The sequence below is a fragment of the Colobus angolensis genome, unplaced genomic scaffold (genome assembly GCF_000951035.1).
Source record: "Colobus angolensis palliatus isolate OR3802 unplaced genomic scaffold, Cang.pa_1.0 Scaffold51, whole genome shotgun sequence".
In the NCBI taxonomy this organism is placed as follows: Eukaryota; Metazoa; Chordata; class Mammalia; order Primates; family Cercopithecidae; genus Colobus; species Colobus angolensis.
The window spans coordinates 2,638,249-2,660,798 of NW_012118599.1; the positions used below are offsets into that span (position 1 = coordinate 2,638,249).

A 22,550-nucleotide genomic window follows, 5' to 3' on the forward strand; every position below is an offset into this window, starting at 1 on the left:
CTTTAGCTAAATAACAAAAGTTTCATCGTTGTATATTCTGTACAATTTCAATTCTTAAAATTTATTGAACTTGCGCTATGGACCAGTATGTGGTCAATATTGGCAAATAATTTCATATGTACTTAAAGAGAATGTATATTCATCAATATTTATATGTAATAATCTATGAATTTCAATGACATAAAGCTGGCTAATAGTTTTTTTCAATCTTTCATACCTTTACTTATTTTTAGCTGCTATTTCTATGAGATACTGAGACGTATTTAAATATTTGCCTACTTTCTTTTCTGTAACTTTTGGTGTATGTTTTTTTGGAACTGTGTTATTTGAGCTTTTGTTTGTCTAAAAAGTCTTAGTTTTGTATTTATTTTGAAGAAAAATGTCACCATGTATAAAATTCAATGTTGGCACGTTATCTTCATCATCATTATCAATATTATTATTTTATCCAGCACTTTAACAATGTCATTTTGTAGTCTTCTACCTTCCTTTTATATTGTTGTTGTTGAAATGCCAGCTGTTAGTCAGTGCTGCTTTTTTTGAGAGTAATGTCTCATTTTAAATAGTGACTGTTTTTAAATTTGTGTTTGTTTTAATCTTCAACTGTTTGATCATGAAATGTTTGAGTGTGATTTTCTTGCCATGTTTGCATTCATGAATTCAGGAACTCATTTTTTATTATAATTTAAGTTCTGGGATACATGTGCAGAATGTGCAAGTCTGTTACGTAGGTATACACGTGCCATGGTGGTTGGCTGCACCCATCAACCAGTCATCTACGTTAGGTATTTCTCCTAATGCTATCCCTCCCCTAGTCCCCCACCCCCGAACAGGCCTCAGTGTGTGATGTTCCCCTCCCTGTGTCCATGTGTTCTCATTGTTCAACTCTCACTTATGAGTGAGAACATGCAGTGTTTGTTTTTCTGTTCGTGTGTTAGTTTGCTGAGAATGACGGTTTCCAGCTTCATTCACGTCCCTGCCAAGTATATAAGCCCATCTTTTTTTATGGCTGCATAGTATTCTATAGTGCATATGTGCCACATTTTCTTTATCTAGTCTATCATTGATTAGCATATGGATTGGTTCCAAGTCTTCACTACTGTCGACAGTGCTGCAATAAACATGTGTGTGCATGTGTCGTTATAATGAAATGATTTATAATCCTTTGGGTGTATACCCAGTAATGAGATTGCTGGGTCAAATGTTATTTCTGGTCCTAGATTCTTGAGGAATTGCCACACTCTTTCACAATGGCTGAACTAATTATAGATTGAAATTCCCCATCTAGATTTTTATTAATTTTTTAAAATAATGGTTATTTTAAAGTCTGCATCTAAAGTATCATCTATTGCTTCCATTGATAATATTTTTCACTTGGTTGCTGGTCACATCTTTGTGCTTCACTTGTCTCATTTAACTCAAACAAATCATAGCATGCCTATTACAAACCCAGTCCTCACTTTATGCCCAAACCTACCAAATACTCTTAGGCCAAAAAATTTTCTCCAGATTTAGCACTCTCATTTTTTTAAAAATAAAATTTTGGAAAAATCCTGATATTTTCTACTTATGTAGTAGAATCTGTGGCTTGCTCCTATCTATTACATTTTACCTAGTAGTGAGAGACATCCAATATTTTTATTATAAAAATAGGTTTATGTCATAGGACTATTTGTAAATACTTTGAAACATCCATATATAATTGTGAAGAAATAAAACTTTCCTAGATTTCTCAGTGCTCTTGAATAAAGTTTCTGCTTCCCTGACCCACAAAACATTGTATATAATATAAGGATAGGGAATGTTTTATTTCACTTCTCCTAAAAATATTCTACTCTTCGCATACCTGGAGAATTAGATATGTAGCCGTTCATTTAGCTTAATGATCTGATCTGAAGGGATAACAAAACTTCTTTTATCTCTTCTAGAGGTTCAAAGAGAGCAGAGACAAGGTCCTAAAGTAAGCTGTAAGGTGTCAGAAGTATGGGGACATTATCTCCTTCGGTATTTACGTCTCAAAAGAGATGCAGCCCATCATCTGGAGACTTTATCTGCTGTTTATCTGGCCCTTGGAAAGATATGTTTATGTTCCTAAAGTTTACGATGAGAACGTAGAATCCTCTTCAACTCATCATAATGGAATGAAAGATTTTTCCTTCCTGTTGGAAAAGGAGGAATCTGCTTGTCTCTCTCCTGTAAACAAATGGAGAAAATCTATTGTTCCTCATCCCTCATTTATGAGATATGAACTGCTACCTGTGTAGACAAATTTGATTGACTCTCACCACGTCACTGCAGGACTAAGGTGTGGGGGATGCATGCTGCTATATGACGCTGGTTGTCGGTCTAGTTATGAGTATCTGTTAAGAATTCTTTACTTCTGACCCAGGCGTTATATCTCTAGCTACGTCTATATCTATAACTATACCTATATCATCTATATCTGTGGGATAATATCTCAGACCTTTCACAATTCTTTACAAAATGGTACAACAGTACTTAAAGATTTCATATTTTAATTAAACCACTAGTATGTTTTATAAAAAATAAAATTATTTTAATTACTTGATTAGCTTTTCCTGAATGCATAAAGTTATTCATTTGCTCATTCAATGAGTATTGTTTATATTCTCACTATGTACCAATCACAATACTTTACCCTTGACATACATTGGTAAATAAGTCAAATATGATCCTGACTTATGAGGAGAACACAGTTTAGTAGAGAAAAAAGCCTCAACTAATGTGCAAAATATTATAAATTTTAGTCTGATTCTTATATTTCTACTGCTCACATTCAACAATTTATCAAACAAATCACAGCAGAAAGAAATATTACCCCTAGCCCCATGAAATAAAATTTTCTTTGAAGATGTTTGATAAGTAGTAAATTCAGAATTGATAGTAAGTACAACAATGTACTTAAAAGGGATAGTGTACATGTATGGGTTAAATATATGAAAATGAGTGAGTACATAATCATACTCAGTGAGTGTGTGTGTGTGTACACGTGTACACTACCTAGAGCTATGGCTCTAGGGTGGGAATGATCAGGACGAGGATGAAGGGATCACAAAACGTTTTCCTCTGCACATTCGTTCATATTCACTCAGCAAATGGCCACCAAGTGCTATATGCTAAGAACTGTTGTGAGTTAAATACATTAATCAAAGAACTTGGTTTTGTCTCTAAATATTACATTGTTATAAGATTAAATAACTGTTCAAATTTATTTAATAAAAATCCTATGCAGCAACTTAATAATAGGTATTCAAATAACATATCCTAGTATATAACTTATTTTTTTTAACTGTTGGACATTAATGTTGATTGTTGGCTACTAATTATTTTATTTTAATGAGAAAAATTAATTTTTAAAAGCTCAGTTTAACTATAAAGAAGAACTCTTCTACTTAAAAACATAATACCTCCATATATCAACAACACAAATATAAGGTATGAACACATAATTGGGTGATTGAATTCTGTGAGTGTCTTATGAAAAAATATACCAAGAGTCATTCTGATGAGTACAAGTTCTAGCACCTAGTGTTTTGTAAGCCAAAATATGCCCTCTAGTGTGTACATTTAAATTTAAATTCCATGGTAAGTATTACCCTCTAGACTTTATTCTATCTGTATAAAAAGGTATATAATATTAGGACTTTGGATAATTGACCAGCTTGTTGTAATAAACTGAATATTTGATATAATATGTTCCAATCTTCTTCAAATAGTTTCTTGCCTGAAACTTTCTGTTATTTTGAGACTAGATATTGGTTCTTTCTGAGTAAAGACACATGTGTATGTTATAATTGGCAAAAAGAAAAAAAAAAGCCTTAACCTATAGGATATATATACTAACATAACAAAAGTGTCAAGTTCATTGCCATATAAATATATATGAGGGAAGTTTAATCAATACTGTAAGTTTAATATAGAAGATAATAGAACAAAAAGTTACCCTGTTGATTCTCAACTTGGGGAAAAATAAACACTGATTTTTCTTTTATAATTTGAAATACTAGGAGTTGAGGAAAACTATACATACAATATAAATGTTTATAATGAGTTTTGTGCTGGTGAAAACACTGATGTTATCAACAATATTACACAACTGAGGATGTGACTAAATAATACAAAGCAGGCAGAGGAACAGAAGATTCAAACATATTCACTTCAGAGCAGGAATTCAACTGGAAAGAGATACATACCCAAAATTTTTCTTTCTGCCCTTGTGCTCCTCTCAGTGTGCCCCATCTACAATTAATAACAATAATAAAGATTGGTATGGTTAAAACGTTTGGTTTGCTTCTTGAGAGAATGCAGATTATTGTCATTCCTACATATTTTGTGTTTTCTCTCTGTCCCATCCTGTTTCACAATGGAAATATCACTATTGCCCTACAGAAATGTACTTGTATAGTTTTCTTCTTTACCATAACGTTATTTATGTGCACAGAACAGACTCATCTGTATATAAATGGCTTGAAATCAAACTCATTGATCACAGGAGAGAAATACTAAGGCAACTGGGGAACAAAATTTTTAAAAGAACTTAAAAAATACTTATCCTTGATAGACTGGATAAAGAAAATGTGGCACATATACACCATAGAATACTATGCAGCCATAAAAAAAGATGAGTTCATGTCCTTTGCAGGGACATGGATGAAGCTGGAAACCATCATTCTCAGCAAACTAACACAGGAACAGAAAACCAAACACTACATGTTCTCACTCATAAGTGAGAATTGAACAATGAGAACACATGGACACAGGGAAGGGACCATCACACATCAGGGTCTGTTTGGGGTTGGGGGCTAGGGGAGGGATATCATTAGGAGAAATACCTAATGTAGATAACTGGTTGATGGGTGCAGCAAACCACCGTGGCACGTGTATACCTATGTAACAAACCTGCACATTCCACACATGTACCCCAGTACTTAAAGTATAATAATAAAAAAAGAAAAATTAACATTAAATTAAAAAAATAAAAAAGAAGGTACAGCCATATTACAGAAGAAATTAAAAGTCATAAATTGATAAAAATACTTGTCCTCTTTATGTCTAGTCCCTTGAAACTCTACCAAACAAATCTACCACTCTACTTTAAATGACATAAACTAAACATTTCTAGGACTACTGTTATAAACCATAATGGAAACACAGACAATTTTGTAGAAGACGGAGTTTATGTAAAAATATTTATATATACATATTATTTTATAAAGTGGCTTTGTGCCTAACGTAGAATTTTTGTAAACACATGTGTGTATGAATACAGAAGCTTATATTCCCACTACTGGTCCATTCTGAATATAGCACTTAACAGCTCATAAAAGACCTAAACCTGCATGATTTCATTTTTCCTCATGATTAAATCCAGAGAAGTAGGTATTATTAACCTGTTTTATTTACCGAGATAATGGAGACTTGTCCAATATCATACACTGGGAAGTGTTGAGCCAAGACTCCAAGTCTCACATTCTTCTTAATACATTGTACTGATTTTCTTTTACAGACTTATAGGCCCCATTTGCAGTGTGTACTTACTTTCATGTAATTTGGTGAATTATGAGTGCATAATTAATTCTGCCTACATATTACCCCATTAACTAAACCTAATATTCAAAATTCCAACAGCTGGGTTCCTTTAAGCTAAACTATGGTCTGCCATTACAAAACAAACATACCTAGGAGAGATACAAATTTCCAACATGGTCAGTTTGCAGAAGGCTATTTTTAATAGGGTACAGAATAGAATGATGGCATCACAGCATGGAGGTATTGCCTAAAGATGACAAGTTTACGGTAGGGCTCTTGTGACACACACACACACACACACACACACACACAAATCATATTAATCATATAATGTATTTGGATCCTTTGGCATGAGGGTGAGGGAAGAAAAAGTGATTTGGGGTGTGCAAAAACACTAAAGAATAATTTTGCTTTCTCCTGTTTCCGATAGAGACTAGGAGTAGTATTTGCACTGACTGCCATCTCATTTTATTCTCTGCTGCATACAAGGGTACAGTGCTCCAAATGTTCTGGGTGGTTAACTATGTAAGTTGAAACTGGTTCAATTTCCGAAGACATTTTCCAGTTTTATAATTGCATTTATGTTCTTGTAACTTTTCTTTAAACAGCCATCACCACTGAAAAAACTTTACCAATCCTAAGTGCCCCAAAATATTCAAAGTCCATTACCTTCTTCAAGTAGTAGATCACATCTAATATCTTCAAGCACTCATTTTCTACCCATTTATAAAAGCTGTCATAACAATTTCAGAAAGACTTTACCACTCAATCAAACTTCCTTGCAGGTGGTCTGGTTATCATTTATGTTAGCTATTCATGCAAAATACAAAATCCAAGACTAAATCAGAAGAATCTAAGGGATCATTTAACTCTAAGGTTAGAGGCACAGGAGGGACCCAATATCTGAGATCCCACCAGGTATGGTGAGAAGGTAGAGACAGTCCTGCTTAAGCCACCGTGGAGCCTCCTACAAAAGAACTCCCAATCACGAAGGAAGGGTTCAGGCATGACAAGCTGGACTCAGTAACGAAGCCTTGAACAAAACAGACAAGTAGCAATTGAGTATAATTTGTTCTCTCTCCCTTGGGTCTGTCCAAGCTCAACTACTACACTGGACTCAGCTGAGGCTGGAGATGGGAAAGGGGCAAGTCAGGCTTGTCATTAAAACCTCAAAGAGCTATTTTACAAAAAGTTTGTATTTCTATAAAACACTTTAAGAGTACTTAAAAAGAGGATAAAGCAAAGTGATAAAGCTTTCCTTCCTACTTTATAAGATCTTTCAGACTTCTTGAGCTCAGTGTATTGTGGATGGTGCATGGGAAGAAGAAGAAATAGAAAAGTCATACAAAGGAGAAGAGGAACTTCAGAATGTAGTGTATACTTTTTATTATTTTAGTATTACTGAATAAATGAAAAGTGAAATAAAATCCCTTAATATGGAAACTTTCAAGAAGTACGAACTATTACTTTTACTTTTGTTCAGCTGCCGTTATTTTTCATTATGTTTCTATATATATTGTTACAATTTTCCAAACAATAATTTCAATGATGTAAAAGACAACAACAATCCTTGCAAGTCTTCAGCTCTTTAGAGTTGCTCTAAGTTTCTTTTCAAGAAACGTGTTTATTATATATAATTTTAAGATACTCATTTAAAACACCAGTCATTCTAAACCCAGAGAGAATAGCAGCGTTCAGATTGTTATATGCTTTCTCAAAATGGGCAGCCAAAGCAATTATCCAAGTCATTGACTAGAGGTGACAGAGGAAAAGGAAAGTAAGGTAACTGAGTCTAATAGTTTCAGAGACTAAAGTACTGGTATAAAAAAATTAACAAAAGGTGTTAACCTTTATGAAAAATTCAAATGAAAAGAAAATATCACACATGGAAAATACCACCACAGAAGCTATTGTGCAGTTAGTTCACCTATGTTACAGCCTCTGTGTCAAATGATGAGCAAAGTCTATTCATCACAGAATTTAACATTTGCACTGCAACCTTCAGCTATCTCTTCTCTCCTCTATCTTCTCTAGACAGTTTCTAAGATGGTAATCACATATTTCATAGAGTTGCAATAATGGGATCTTGTAAAAAAAAAAAAAAAGATTTGTGGGTTGTTCCCCAATGACATTATAGCAAATTCCTGTGCTTAAAACCTTTATTTTAGCTAAAATAAAGGTTAACTAGTGCAAAACAAGAAGGCTACTCATTTTATTCACTTACAGGAAAGAGTTCCCATCTTCTTGAGGGCATTTTTTTCCTAATGTATGTATGTTCCTAAATTGTGGTACTATTCCTTTGCTTGCTGTTATACCAACAGGTTGAAAATTCTAGAAAGATGCATATATTTTCACAAATGTTCTCTTATAAGTCAGTGGCTGTCTCTGAGGATATGAGGATCTTCATTATATTCATATTTGCTCTAAATATAACTATGTGTACTCTATTTCCTTTTACATTTACCTCTTCATCTGAAGATTATTTACAAACATTTGTTTAGACAGACCAGAATCTTACTTTATTGAGGTTATTTATTTATTTATTTATTTTTGAGACACAGTCTCACTCTGTTGCCTAGACTGGAGTGCAGTGGCATGATATCGGCTCACGGCAAACTTTGCCTCCCAGGTTCAAGTGATTCTCCTACCTCAGCTTCCCGAGTAGCTGGGATTACAGGCAATTGCCACTGCACCCAGCTAATTTTGGTATTTTTAGTAGAGATGGAGTTTCACCATGTTGGCCAGGCTGGTCTTGAACTCCTGACCTCAAGTGATCCTTCTGCCTTGGCCTCCCAAAGGGCTGGGATTACAGGTGTGAGCCACTGCGCCCAGCCTACCGAGGTTATTTCTATACCTTTGTGAGTATAGTGGGTTCCCAAGTTTGAGAGATCTTAATACTAGCTATTTTGTTTGTTTGTTTGTTTTTGTTTTTGTTTTTCCTCAACGAAATCCACTTAATACGGTTCTTTGGAATTTTTTCTACTTCATCAAATTGTTTCAATTATTTGTTAAGACCCATTAACACCATTTTCCCTCAAAATTTAGTAATATCTGGGAATACGCTGGTTTTGAAAAAAAATCTGGGCAGCTCTTAGCCCATCTACCACGTTCCCTAAGGATGCATGAGTGCTGCCTGAGCCTTTCTGTCTCCCTGAATTGAGACTGGGTTTCCATCTCTCACTCAATGCACATAATTATTTAAGCTCTTCCTTCAGGACAGATTTTATATGCCCACTTTTCATGAGTTCCAGAAACACTACTTTTTTATATATAATATGAAAAGTCTTTATGGAAAGACCATAAAGTTCCTGCGGAGTAAGGTATTAAAACTCATAAAACAGTGATTTAAGATCGTGCACTTCTGTGGTTATTAATATTTCCATGCATGCTCCTTTTAAAAGGGATATTGTTCTTTTTAGATAAGTGTGCTAAACACTAAACTTCTCTAAACCCTATTTTAAGTTATGCTTAGATAGTAAAATTATTGGAACAGAATAATTTGTGTATGACTTTAAATGATTTTTTTTTCTTTTCCTTGGTTTTGGAAGATTTTGCCAGTGAGGCCCATACACCCAGTGAAGTCAGATTAGATCTCGTAAATAAGAGAGGGCTGAAAATATAACTTTATTAAAGCAATATTTGTATTCCCATAAGTAACCCTTTTAAGGTAAGCACAGAATCTCTCCTGTGTACTACAGCTGTTAATTTCTACTTCTTTTCAACAAATTACTGGTTAGCCCAAAAAAGACACATCTTTTGCTTTCAAGAAACTGTCAATCTAATGGGAGTGATATTGAGGAATGAAAAACAAGAATATAAACAAATAGAATTATATAAGTGTCACTTTAAAAAAGAAGCATATTTTGAAAACTTCTACAAGTTAACAGATGAAGACATTAACTCTGTGACAGAGGCAAAGATGACTTTCTTCAGAGTAGAGTAGAAATTTCTTCTTGACACGGGAGTGTAGAATTTACAGCAAAACCAGCAGGTGCAGTCATAGAGCCATGAAAACTTCACCTTTGCCTATTCCAAGAGCAGCACTTGGTCCAGTGTGACTGAAGGAAAGGGATGGGAGTGGTGGGGAATGAAGTTAGGCAGGTGTGGCTCAGGCCTCCAAGAGTATTCATGGTTACCAGACTTGGCATTTACAAAGTTGGTGATAAAGAGCCATTTGAATATGGAATGTGACATGATCCAGCTCTGGTGTTAGCATAGGATATAGTCTCCAGGGAGAGCAGGCTCTAAGCAAAAGATTAATTTTGCAGTTCAAGCAAGAAATAATGAAATTCTGAATAAGAATGTGAGACCCATAAAGTAATGGTGTTTGTTCTTTTAACAGTTGTATCCTCAACATCTAGGAAAATGGCTTTCACATAGTTGACCCTAAATAGATATTTGTTGAGCCAGTGAATTGAAGTATCTTGGCAGAGGGAATGAATAAGAGGGAACAAGTCTGAGAGCTACTTAGAAGGTAAAAGTGATGATTTGTTGGCCAATTTATATGGAAAGAAAGGGATGAGAAGGAGTCGAAGTTAGCAACAGCATTTCAAAGTTGAATGAATAGGTACATCAAATGTGCACTACTTGAGGTACACATTTGTACACCTCAAGTAGTAATGTACTTGTACAATTACACATTTGTATAATACTTCATATTATACAGAGATGTGTTTCTGATTATCAGGTTAGTTTATCATTGCCTAAGACAGTGGTTACAGAATTGCTTCACCTTCTTTTGGATTTTCTCTGCTGATATGGCTCTACACATAAACGTTTAAATTAATGGGTTTTCTGTGTTTCTGACAAACAATAAGCCTAAGAACGAAGAAAAACTAATTTCCAAAAGAAATTCTGAAGCAATCTTTCACTACAGGAATTCGTCTGTGATGAGAATAATTATTTCCTAACTCACATGGTAAGAACACATTTGCTTAGAGATTGGATTCCTTAAAGCCAGCCTCACAACCTTGTAAGAATCTGGAGTTAGAAGAAAAAGAAAAATAGTTTTGTTTTATTATGATGGTAGGTATATTACACTGTAGCAGAATGACCCAGACCAAAATGTTGCAATATTTTGGAAGATTTGCTGTTTCTGGGATCTCTGCATGTACCCAACAGACTGATACCAGGGATTCAAATTCATGTTTTCTGAGCAGACAACCTCTGTAGTAGTGAATATAGATCCAGACAGATTTAGAAAAACAGTTTTAAAACAGTGGACATGTAAAGACATTTTATGCAGGACACCATACTTGGACAGGAAATTTTGGAGCAAAACAAGGAGCAAATATATCATATAACCTGATATGGAACTCCAACCCTTCTTATGAAGGAAATGAAAGTCAGATAGGCTACCAGGATAAAGAAACCACTAGATGGGCTTCAAGTCAATAACAATGATATGACTACACTGGATATAGGATTTTGCTTTTAGAGGTAAGACTGCAGATAGAGTCTTAGTTCTGCAGATAACTGCAGGAAGAATAAGGCAAAGATATGCAGGCTTTTATTTTCTTATAAATGTTCTACCTGAGATGCTTAGGAACTTCATTTTTAAGAAAAGCTCATGCCTAGTAAATGAAGTGGTACTGAATATGAGAAAGTGCTAATTAATGCTACATCAAAGATGGATAAAAATAGACTCCATGGGAAAGCAAAATGAAATGTGGGTATTCCCTACCATCCCTTAATTTTCTACTTGAGCCAAATGTTAATCAACCTAGGGTTCAATATATCTAAGAGCAGGTACTTTTATCGATATGTTCTGCCAAGAAGCTACGAATTTTATCACAGATTGACGAGCAGATGATAGCTCATGAAATCGCATTTTTTGCATGAAAATATTAATATCACACATGATCCTGTGTACCTAATGTTAATTATCTAAACAACACTATACCATGCCTACCATATTCCTTATATCCTGATGTATCCGGAAGCAAGAAGATTACAAGTGTAGTATCACATGTAATTTGACCTATGAAAAGAAGTATGGAGAAAATTGATAAATGTGTGTGCCCAGTTCATACTCTGGTCAGAATGACCTGCTGTAGAACTGAGAGAACCGTCCTTCTGTATTTACTATGCTGATGGAATATGCATTAAAACATCTACACATCTACAACAATGTGACATGTGCTGAGCAAAGAGAGAGCAAAGACCAAAATCATATATCGTGATCAATGATAATTGACTAGGGTAATATCTTATGAAGAGAAACTTTAAGGGAAAACTTTATCCCTTTGATGTTAGGAATATAAATAGCTTTTTACCTTCTCATAGAATCTTAGTACTGGACGGAGACTCAGAAATTATAGCATACTCTAAGGGTTGGCCAGCTATGGTTTACAGGCAAAATCTACCCTGGGATGCCCGTTTTTGTTAATAAAATTTTATGGAATATCCATGATCATTTAATTGCATGTTGTCCATGTCAGCTAATGGTAGAGTTGAGTAGCCAACACCACATGGCCCACAAAAGCAATCAGACTCTAATTCAATTTATATATTTCATAGATAAAGTGACTGAGACTCAAAAGGTTAAATAACATTTCAAGATTATATGCTTAAGTGGCTAAATTATCACTAGCGTCTTAGAAGCAGATAATAACACAAGCAATAAAAATTAGGACTAGAAAAAGGCAGAAAAGAGTAAAATCATTTCTAGCTGTGGTGAAGAGGAAAGGCATAATAGGCCTTCGATAATCTGTAGAAGATGCCAGGGGAAATGAACATATATCTGAAAGAGAAGAGCATCAAATAATGTAAGGAGCCAGCTTTCATGCATTCACAGAGAAATCGTGAAAGTTTTGGAAGAAAGAGGGATTGCAGGCAGCCATAGGAAGATAAAACAAGTGATAGTGAGCAAGATATATTAATAAATGGAAAAGTGTGGGATTGGACGTAGGGGAAACACTTGGGTCATTATAGCAATATTCTAACCAGGGTTTCATTTATCACATCCAAGTTTCATTTGTATCAAGAAATGTAATGAACACAACTGTTACATTGATGGGAATGGAGAAGAGTAATATTTAATGCATTTATCTTAAGGATCAAAATAAATCAAAGTTGTCACTTAATGCCACAGTTAGTATTCATTAATCATGTGCAAAATTTGTTTTTTCTGCAACTGTTTCCTTTTTATTGTAGCACAGACTTGGGCTGACTTTCTCTTTTGTCTTATTGAAGTAATCAGTAATATCCTAGATATTTCTATGCAGAGAAGACATTGCAAATTGCCATAGCAACATATGCCTTTTAACAAAACTCTTGGTTCATTCATTCATCAGAATTCTCTCTCTCTCTCTCTCTCTATATATATATATATATAAATGTATATAAATAATCCAGCAAGTGCTCTCTTTTTCATGGGACAACCAATTCATGTTTCAGCTGACAGAGAGAAGTCAGAAGCCACTTTACTCTTAGCCCTGATGTCCTCTCCCTCCACCCCCACATCTCTGGAAATTCACAAACATAAACTTTCTGAATCGCTATGTGAATTCTATTGTATTTGATAATTTGAGAGCAACACCTATGACAGAGGTATTAGATTATAAAATAAAATCAACCAAAAAGTATTTAATAGCTAACTTTGGAAGGTAGCACTGTACCAGGGCCTAATAACATTTTATTTCACAGGCATCCCCAAATCTGAAGTCTATAGACATTTAAACTAGTTGAGTCCAGGCGCAGTGGCTCACGCCTGTAATCCCAGCACTTTGGGAGGCCGAGGTAGGCGGATCACCAGAGGTCAGGAGTTCAAGACCAGCCTGTCCAACGTGGTGAAACCCCATCTCTACTAAAAATACAAAAATTAGCCAGACATGGTGGCAGGTGTCTGTAATCCCAGCTACTCAGGAGGCTGAGGCAGGAGAATCATTTTAACCCAGGAGGCGGAGGTTGCAGTGAGCCTAGATCATGCCATTGTACTCCAATCTCGGCAACAAGAGCAAAACTCTGTCTCAGACAAAACAAAACAAAACAAAACAAAAACAAAAAAACACCAGTTGAAAGCCATTTTATAAACCAGCTAAAACATAATCTCAAACTTTGTATAATCCATTGCTCCCAGATCTCTATAAATTTAATGAACTGCCTATAATTCCCTTCCTTAATTGAACAATTGTTCATGTACCACATCTGTCTTTGATATTTCCGAACTAAAAAGGTTTTGTTTTCTACCACAGTGATTTAATGCAATCCAGTAGAAGTTAAGTGTAAATGACCCAATTCCTACCACTTATGTGGCTTTCTTAGAACAAGTAGAATCACATTATCTAAGATCATAAAAAATTTTATCGCATTTACCAAAATATTGTTTCTTCCTGTCATTACATTTCTCTTTTCTTTACTGTCTTTATTCATCTACCTGTGAAATCAAGGTAAGGTGGGTCAAAAATTAAATAAATAAATAATACATTTAAAAAATAAATGTAAAAATTATATCACATCATAGATAAGTATTCATTAATATCATAATTAGAATCAATCTAAATTCTAATTTTTAATCTGAAAATACATTCAGAGTAACAAAAAAGTTAAAGAATGTTTGAATTTTAAAAATTAAAGAAAGTATAAAGTGAGCATAAGGGGGCAGACATACTGTTTCATTTAATCCTCACAATAAGACAGAGGGAAACTTATTATCCCTGTGCAACAGATGAGAAAACTCTGATGCAGAGAGATCATACGACCTGCCTGAGATCACCCAGCGAGGACAGAACTATCACTGGAACCTAAGCTTGACCCCAGTATCCTCATTCTTTATGCTATAAGGCGTTCCTTCACAATCAAGACTAGTCCTACACTTGACCTCAAGTCAAAAGAGTCTCTCTGTCTCTCTCTCTCTCATACACACACACACACACAGGTTTTGTAAGTGACATTTTTTTGGAATGTAAAGATAGCTTTCTAAGAATTCTTTTAAAAACAACACTCCTACAATGCATTTGCCTGAATAAAAGGAAAGCTCTTCCTTCTTGCTGTTGTTTTTCGCCTTGTCTTGCTTTGTTTTGTAATAAGTCAGTTCATAGCAATAGCACTTACAGAGTGGAACAGACCTGATCAGTGTTTGAGATGATGAACCAATGAAGGACCAGTGTCAAACAAGACAAAACAAATGGAGCACAAACTGTTCTGTCAAGTTGATTCAGTACTGACAGACAAGGCAACATGATTCAATGAGCACTGAAAACAGAAAAAAAATAAAGCCCATCTATCAGTTTCAACATCCCCAGGGCCCTCTGCACCTCTGCTCTTCTGACAGTGAGTTCAGCTCAAAAGATCCCAGCAGTCCTGTGGGACCTCTCAGTGGCTTCCTTGAGTGACTGATTGATGGCTACAACAAATCCGAGGGTCATAATTTACTTTATTTTATTTATCAAGGCTCTCCATGTTATTCATCTCCATATCTCCAGAACTAACAGGATGACTGGTACACAACCATCACTCAGTAAAATTTGTTGAAAGTTTGAATTAAGAATAAATTTGAGAGTATAAAAAAAATGAAATAATTTCTATTTCATATTATATATTTCATAATTTATAATTTATATTAGTTGAATTTTTTTCACTTTGTAGTAAGGTTCAAATATTTTTGGAAGTCATTCAACGTAACAGCCAAAGGATTTTCTTAGCCTTCATATAATTTTTGCTTTTCACCACCTTTAGTACATGCACAATATAGAAATGTATTAATGTCAAGTAAACCCACATAACAGAAATCATATTTGTCAGGAATTAAGGTGGGCATAAAATAATATTGTAATGAAACTTGTGCATGCAATTGTAACAGCAGACAGGAATTCAAAGATTCAGCAGGAAGAACCAACTGTCATTTATTATTTTCTTTTTCTTCAGACTTCAATGGGCATTTTTTCAGTCCTGATTTTATTTGACATCTCAGCAACATTCCACACTACAGGCCATTCCTGCCTTCTTAGGACTCTCTTTCCCCTAGGTCTGTGTGACATCAGATTCTCCTTCTTTTCCTCTTCCCTGTTTGGCCATTTCATTCCCATTTTCTGATAATCTTCAGTAATTTAAAAACTTCTGGAGGTAATTATAAGGTAATTGTCATTGAAAAAATTCTGATTAAACTATCTGGCCCTAAAGCTATGTGGGGTAGTATTATTTTATTTCCTCAATGGTTTACCCTATAATCATTTACTTAATCTAATTTTCAACTCAGATTAAATTTATGTGCTTCCAGAAAATTAAATCATAAGGATTGGTGAGTTGGTTTTAATAATATCATGATGGCAATAATTATAATAATGATATTTATATAGTAATAGTTGTTGCTAACTCTGTGTATAGTGCTTCAATTATTTAACGCTGTTCTGACTGCTTTCCATACACTAACTCAATACCATACTCCTAGTTCTAATACAGCCAAAAATATTCCTATAGATAAAATTTATAATTTTAAAATGTACTTTAATAGCAAGATTCTAATGTTTTAGCTCAAAAATCCTGGATTACATTTTAAGTTTTAAAATTTATTTATATAGTATACATATAGAGATTATCATATATATGTGTGTTCCTACATTCTAAAAGTTCCAGACAATTTAGTGAGCATGAAACAAGCTTCTGGATTTCTTTTGAATTGTTTGAATGTGTATAATAGTGTATTTCTTTCCATATCGATAGACCAAAGTTCTTTTCCTTTCTAAATTTTACTAATTTTCTCTCTCACTGAATGTCAGTCATCTTTTTGCAAGCAAAAGGTGATTTTCTAAAAATTATGTGAGAGTTACTACATATGGGAAGATGAGTAAGCTCATGAGGAGCAAGCATATTAAGTGACTTACTTTCAAACACCAGCCTTACAGCTCATGTTTCAAATTTGTCTTACAAACATTATATATTGAAATAGCTCTTGAACTCTGGGGCTATCTTGCAAGTCGTGAGAACCAGGAATGTTCAATTGAAAAATGTCAAATATGTACTTTATTACTTTTGTGATCAGAAAACAGTAAACATTATTTAAAAATATATCTGAATATATTTCACATATTGTATATCATATACCTAGATGTAGGCTTCAAATGTGTAATAAAAAATGTACAAGCCTTCAAAATTTCTATTTAAGAATCCTTGAAAATTAGCATTTCTCTAAAGAAAACAAAATGCAGGGTACTTAATAGTAGTTTTTGAAAAGTAAAACTATTTATATTATCTTCTTTATAAATTAAAAATATATATTCAATTTAAGTTGTTCTGAGGTTTTTGTTTTGTTTTTTAATCTCACTTGGAAAAATAAACAAGAAAATCACTACATAAATTTGAAAAAAATGAGAGCAACGAAGCAATGTGTATAATACCTAATAGTAAAACTAAGTGGAAGATGTTGAACTATAATAGTGAGTATTCTGAACAAGATACCCCAGAATCAAACCCTAATAAATTTAGGTAAGAATTTAATAAGCAATAAAATGCATTAAAAGAGTGAGGAAGAGGTACATTATTAATTATGCCATATTGAAGCTTTTAGTTCAGAGTTTGAAGAAAAAAAAATTAGAGCTTCACCACACATCATATGCCCAAGTATCTTTCAGGCACACTTTTGACATAATTACATAATAATTTAATAATGTATAATAATATAATAATTTAATAACTATATTTAATATTTTAATTATTTGATTATTATTACTTAATAATTACTTTAACATACAACTTATAATTATATGTTATATATAATATATTATAATATATGTTACATATTATAACACATATGTGGCATAATATTTAGTATAATATATAACTTTTAAAAATCTAGAATAAAAGTTAAAATATTATACAGGTCAAAACCATAAGAAATAAAATTATGAAATTGAACAATAATGGAATTTAGTCAATATTCTAAAGGGATATTTCCTCTCTGTGGACTCAATGTTTGTGTCCCCTCAAAATTCATATGTTGAAATCCTAACTCCCAATGCAATGGTATTAGGAGGTGGGACCTTTGGGAGTGATTACTTGATGAAGGTAGAATTCTCATGAATAGGATTAGCCCCTAAAAAGGACACCACAGAGAGCTCCCCTGGTCCTTTTGCCATGTGAGGACACAGTAGGACAGTCATCTATGAACAAGAAAGCAGGCCCTTCATCAAACACCAAATATGCTGATGTGACAATCTTAGACTTTCCATCCTCCAACACTGTGAGAAACAAATGTTGTGTAGGTCACACAGTGTATGGTATTTTTGTTACAGCAGTCTGAAGGAACTAAGACAGCTTCCAATGCATAATGAGTTCATACACAAGTTTTTAAAACTAGCACTCTACTAGAAAAATTAACAAAGAACAACAATAAAGAGTTCACAGTAGAGAATATTCAAATGAATAATTAACATGTTCGCCTTGAATTCTGGGGCCATTTTCTACTCCAGTTTTCACTTGTACCATCTCTACAGCACCTGCACACGCTCAGGTAGGGTTCTTCTCTTTGCTTCTATATACCTTTATGCCATTCATTTCTAAACCAATGAATTTACAATATTACATGTCTATGTAGCTGCCTCCACTATTAGACGATGTGCACTTCAAGGTCAGGCAAATTTATGTATGTATTTCCTGGAGCTCATCTCTGCCAAAGTGCATCAGGAAAATATTCCTTTTACTTTTTAAATACTATTCAGCTTCCGCTACTAGCATTGCGGTTTACTGAAATTCTCTTTCTTTTCTTTGGTCACAGTTTCTGGACTCAAATTTATCTCAAAGTAGAATGACTCAGAACTAGGATGCTGAACTGAACGGCTTGCAAAAGTGAAAGAAATATTGTTCTGTTTATCGGAAACATCATTTCACAGGATATGGGGGAAAGAGATGTCACATGAACACATCTTAGAATTTACACTGTAAACCAAACAATGTTGCTACAAAGGCATGTAAGTTAATATAGAAATAATGGAAGAATGTGAAGAAAACTCAGAGACAGTGAAGAAAGCCAGGATAGGCTCCAAGATCAATAAGTAGTCATCATTAAATAGAAGAATATCCCCCTGTCTTAGCTACCTCTTAGTATCATTTTTTATTGGATTCCTCTTTGCTCTATATTTACCCGTAAGTTCCTTCAGATTCCTTTCATATGTCATATTCTGTCTCACTGTGAGATTAGGCATTTCCTGCTCATATTTCCTGGAGCAGGCTTCTGTTTTCATATATCATTTATACTTTCTATTTGCCCTACTACATTGCACAGTAGGTGCCACTTTTTCCTGGCAACCTTTCTGGTCCCCAGATTTGGAATTATGTGCCTTCTTAGATAATGCACGTCTTCACTACTCAATGTATGTTCCTATCCTATCTCCATCTACACACTTAAGATATTAGACATTGGCACTTGCTTCTCTCTCTCTCTCTCTGTCCTTCTTCTCTCTCTCTCTCCATGCTGAGGACAGAGGCACTATTCTATTGATGTTTGTATTCTTAAAGCCTACCATAGTACTTGACATATATTATGTGCTTTTAAAGAGTTTCTTGTTGAAGAAGAAAAAAGCAAAAATGTTTTAATCTATATATTAAGCACATAGTTCAAAGCAAGTAAGAATAGAATTTTAGATATTAAAAAAGCTGCATTTGTTTTTATCATAAAGAATTTTCTAGTAAAAGAGGGAATACAGCAATTGCTTGAGAAAACCTCAGAGGTGACCAGATTTTGAGGAATATTGACAGTGGATTGTACATACACACACATGCACACATACATGTACACATATAAATACAGTATTCATAGACCATTAATTTTGAAGTCAGATAACCTAAAGAGTTGTCGTAACATTCTCAGTCTCTTATTTCTGGCAAAATGAAATAATTCCCATCTCATAAGGGTTTTAAAAGTATGAGGGTTGTATTTCGTGACAGTTCTAATACACTTGTTTAGTGATAGTTCTACTGCAGTGATTATGGGTATAGTTGGTATCAAAAGCAAGTATTACTTTATTCATAATTTTGAGACAAGGTCTCTATGTTGCCCAGTCTGCTCTTGAACTCCTAGGCTCAAACAAGATTTTTGCCTCAACTTCCTAAGTAGCTGGTACTACAGACACACACCATTGCACCTTGCTGTTCAAGCTTATAAAGCAGGGATTCTCTAAATTTCTCTGTGAAGACTCTCTAAAGACAGAACATATAATCTCAGAGACCCTGAGAGATATAGACCAAGGTAACTCTCTATAAACTTAAAATTTGAATCTCTAATGGTTTTTTCATTTAAAATTTATGCAAATTTGGAATTCCACTCCAAAATATAACTCTATTAAAATGTTCCTATCAAATCTTTTCATTTTCCAGTCACCTTTGCATTTGGGCAGAGCCACTGAATGAGTTCTAGCCAAGGGAATATGAATGGAGTTGTGGATTGTTTCTGAGTTAAGGCTTTAAGAAGTGCATTTAAGAAGACTTCCTTATGCTTTACTTCATTGTCCCTATGCTGGATGAGATCACAACATGTGACTCTCACAGATGATAGATCAAGAAAATGGAAAGAGCTTCAAAGCCCTGACACCATATAATGAAGAGTCACCCAACAATTAAAATCACCCATCTTAAACTATTATGTGAACAAGAAATAAATTTCTATTCATATGTTTGAATTATCAAATATTTTGAGTCTATTTATGGTAGCTGCTACTGTTATTCAAAGCAGTGCACCCCACCAAAAAAGAAAAGTGCAAGGAAAAGAGAAGTCTTTTGCAATCGAAAGACATTCTAACACCTGAATTAAATGTTTTTGCAAAGTCTATACTAATTATCGCACATTTATTTGCATTTGCTAAATAAGCATAGTAGAAATGTTCATTCAACTGTCTTAGACTTCCCCATGCATTAAGAACCTCTAATTAAAACATCTGCTCCGAATTGATCAATTTGCCAGGAGTTAAACAAAACATAGCATGAAAATTCAGACTTAGCGTTCAGTTGTTATTCAAAAAGACAGAGGAAAAAGAAAAGATAAATTGGGAAAAACAAGTGGTGGCCCCAATAAAACTATGTCAAATAATTTGTAATTGCCCCAAATAATAATTTATGATCTTGGATTTCTTAAAATTTATTCGCATGGCAAATATGGTAAAATACATTAAAATTCAATACTAATGCATTATTTTATGCTCTCCTAAAAGGCAAATATATTCAATCGAAGCTAGATAGGCAGATGACAGGTAGATAGACAGATAGATAGACAGATAGACAGATAGATAGATATCAATGGTTTATGACTACAAAGTATGGCAATGCATTGAGGCACCTACTGTAGAAAATCACAGCTTTTAATACTTTATAAAACTGTATTCTTAACCTGTAAAATGTTATTTCCTTATTATTACATAATTACTTTTTTATTTTCTCATAATGATTTTAAAAATCTAATAAATCAAAAAGAAACTAAAGAATCCTAAAATCATTGAGATCAAAATTACCATGACAAATGATTATGTGAACAAAATATAAACTTCCATTAATATATTTGAATTATTAAATATTTTGAATCTATTTTGGTTCAATCATTTTTCTATCATCTCCAAATTCCTCAATTCTCTCCTTTTATCAGTCTTATGTCATTTGTCACTCTTTCTGTCATTTTAGTAACATAACAATATTTGAGTTGATGTGTTATGCATATCCTAAACCCTTTTTTCTTTTCTGATTCTTTATTCCACCCATTTGGAGAATCATTAGTCTTGGATGAACTCATTTTCCCATTTCTCTTTGCATACAGCTGAGCAGTTGACCACAACTGCAGAAAGCACACACAAGAGAGCAGAATGGTATCATTACTAATGCCTAATGATCTCTTTGGGTTCCCCTGGTCATCTTCCCCTCCTAAACACCTAGATGACCATGGCAAACCATCTAATTTTCCTCACATTTCTAAATACACATTCCTCTCCTCCCACCACATCTTTTTTCTACAGATAACCTAAACTTCTAGTTCCTAAAGATGAAAGAGGCAATCCAACAGAAAATTTTCTAAACTCACTACTACTCTAAACACCAAAATATATCCAACTAACCTTATTTTCTCTCCAGATATAATAGAGTTACCACTTGGTCCCCTCTCTAAGACCAACCTCTATGCATGCTCTTTAAATCCCAACCCTTCCAGGCTTCCAGCTTTCTAAGAAACCCTACACTAGCAACTCTCTCCTACTTTTTTCTTTTTAAACCTCACTGGCCTCTCCCACTCTGTCTCTGTAAACTCATATTTTTCTAGTCAGTAAATAAATATTGAATTTTCCCGTGGCTTAGTCTCAATCAGTCTGTCTTCCTTCTTTATCTGAGTAGCCTTATCCATGCTGAACTTTTCTCTCTCCTGTGAGATCAGCAAATCTGCTTATCTTCTCTGATATCCATTGGCACTTTTATGTTTCAAAAACATCTCAAAACTATGAAGTCCTACAGTAGACTTTTTATCCATCTTATTGTATGTCACCATTCCCCATCAAGCCATAATTCTAAAGATGGATCACTCTTGACTTCTCCCTCCCCATGCCCCATTACAAACTCACATCATGTCTTACAGCTTTTCTCCCTAAATATGTCTTTATCCATTCATGTCTCCCAACTCTTCAACCATCTTACCCAAGCCCAAACTCTTATCTTTTACTTGTAATACTGAAATCTGCCTCTATATCACACTCCATACACTCAGAGCAATCTAAATAATGCAAACAAAGATTGTGCCACTTTTCTACTTAAAAAACTTCAATTACTTTCCTTTGCTCTTTGTATCTTTAACCACATACTTAACATCCTTGACAAAAATCTGTGATATGGTCTACAAGTCCTGCCTTTTGTGATTCAGCAAATACAATCGTCCTTGTGTCCACACAGTGTTGTGTAGTCTTCTATGCAAAGGGACTTCACACAAGTTGCTCCCTTTGCATGTTTCTATACAATCCATAAATCTCAGCGCAGACTACTTCCTCAGTGACATTTCTCAGATCTTCAAAATTGGGCCAAATCTATCATATGTCCTCTTA

At 34.1% G+C, this 22,550-nt stretch overlaps 1 protein-coding gene across 1 annotated transcript in view; it reads right to left on the reverse strand.

Annotated features, from left to right (window-relative positions):
* TINAG (tubulointerstitial nephritis antigen) overlaps positions 1-22,550 on the reverse strand; it is an 83,963-nt gene that overhangs the window by 4,977 nt on the left and 56,436 nt on the right. Inside the window, exon 10 of the mRNA XM_011960198.1 lies at positions 4,215-4,260. Within this exon, the coding sequence (XP_011815588.1) occupies positions 4,215-4,260 (46 nt within the window). The remainder of the gene's footprint in view (positions 1-4,214; positions 4,261-22,550) is intronic.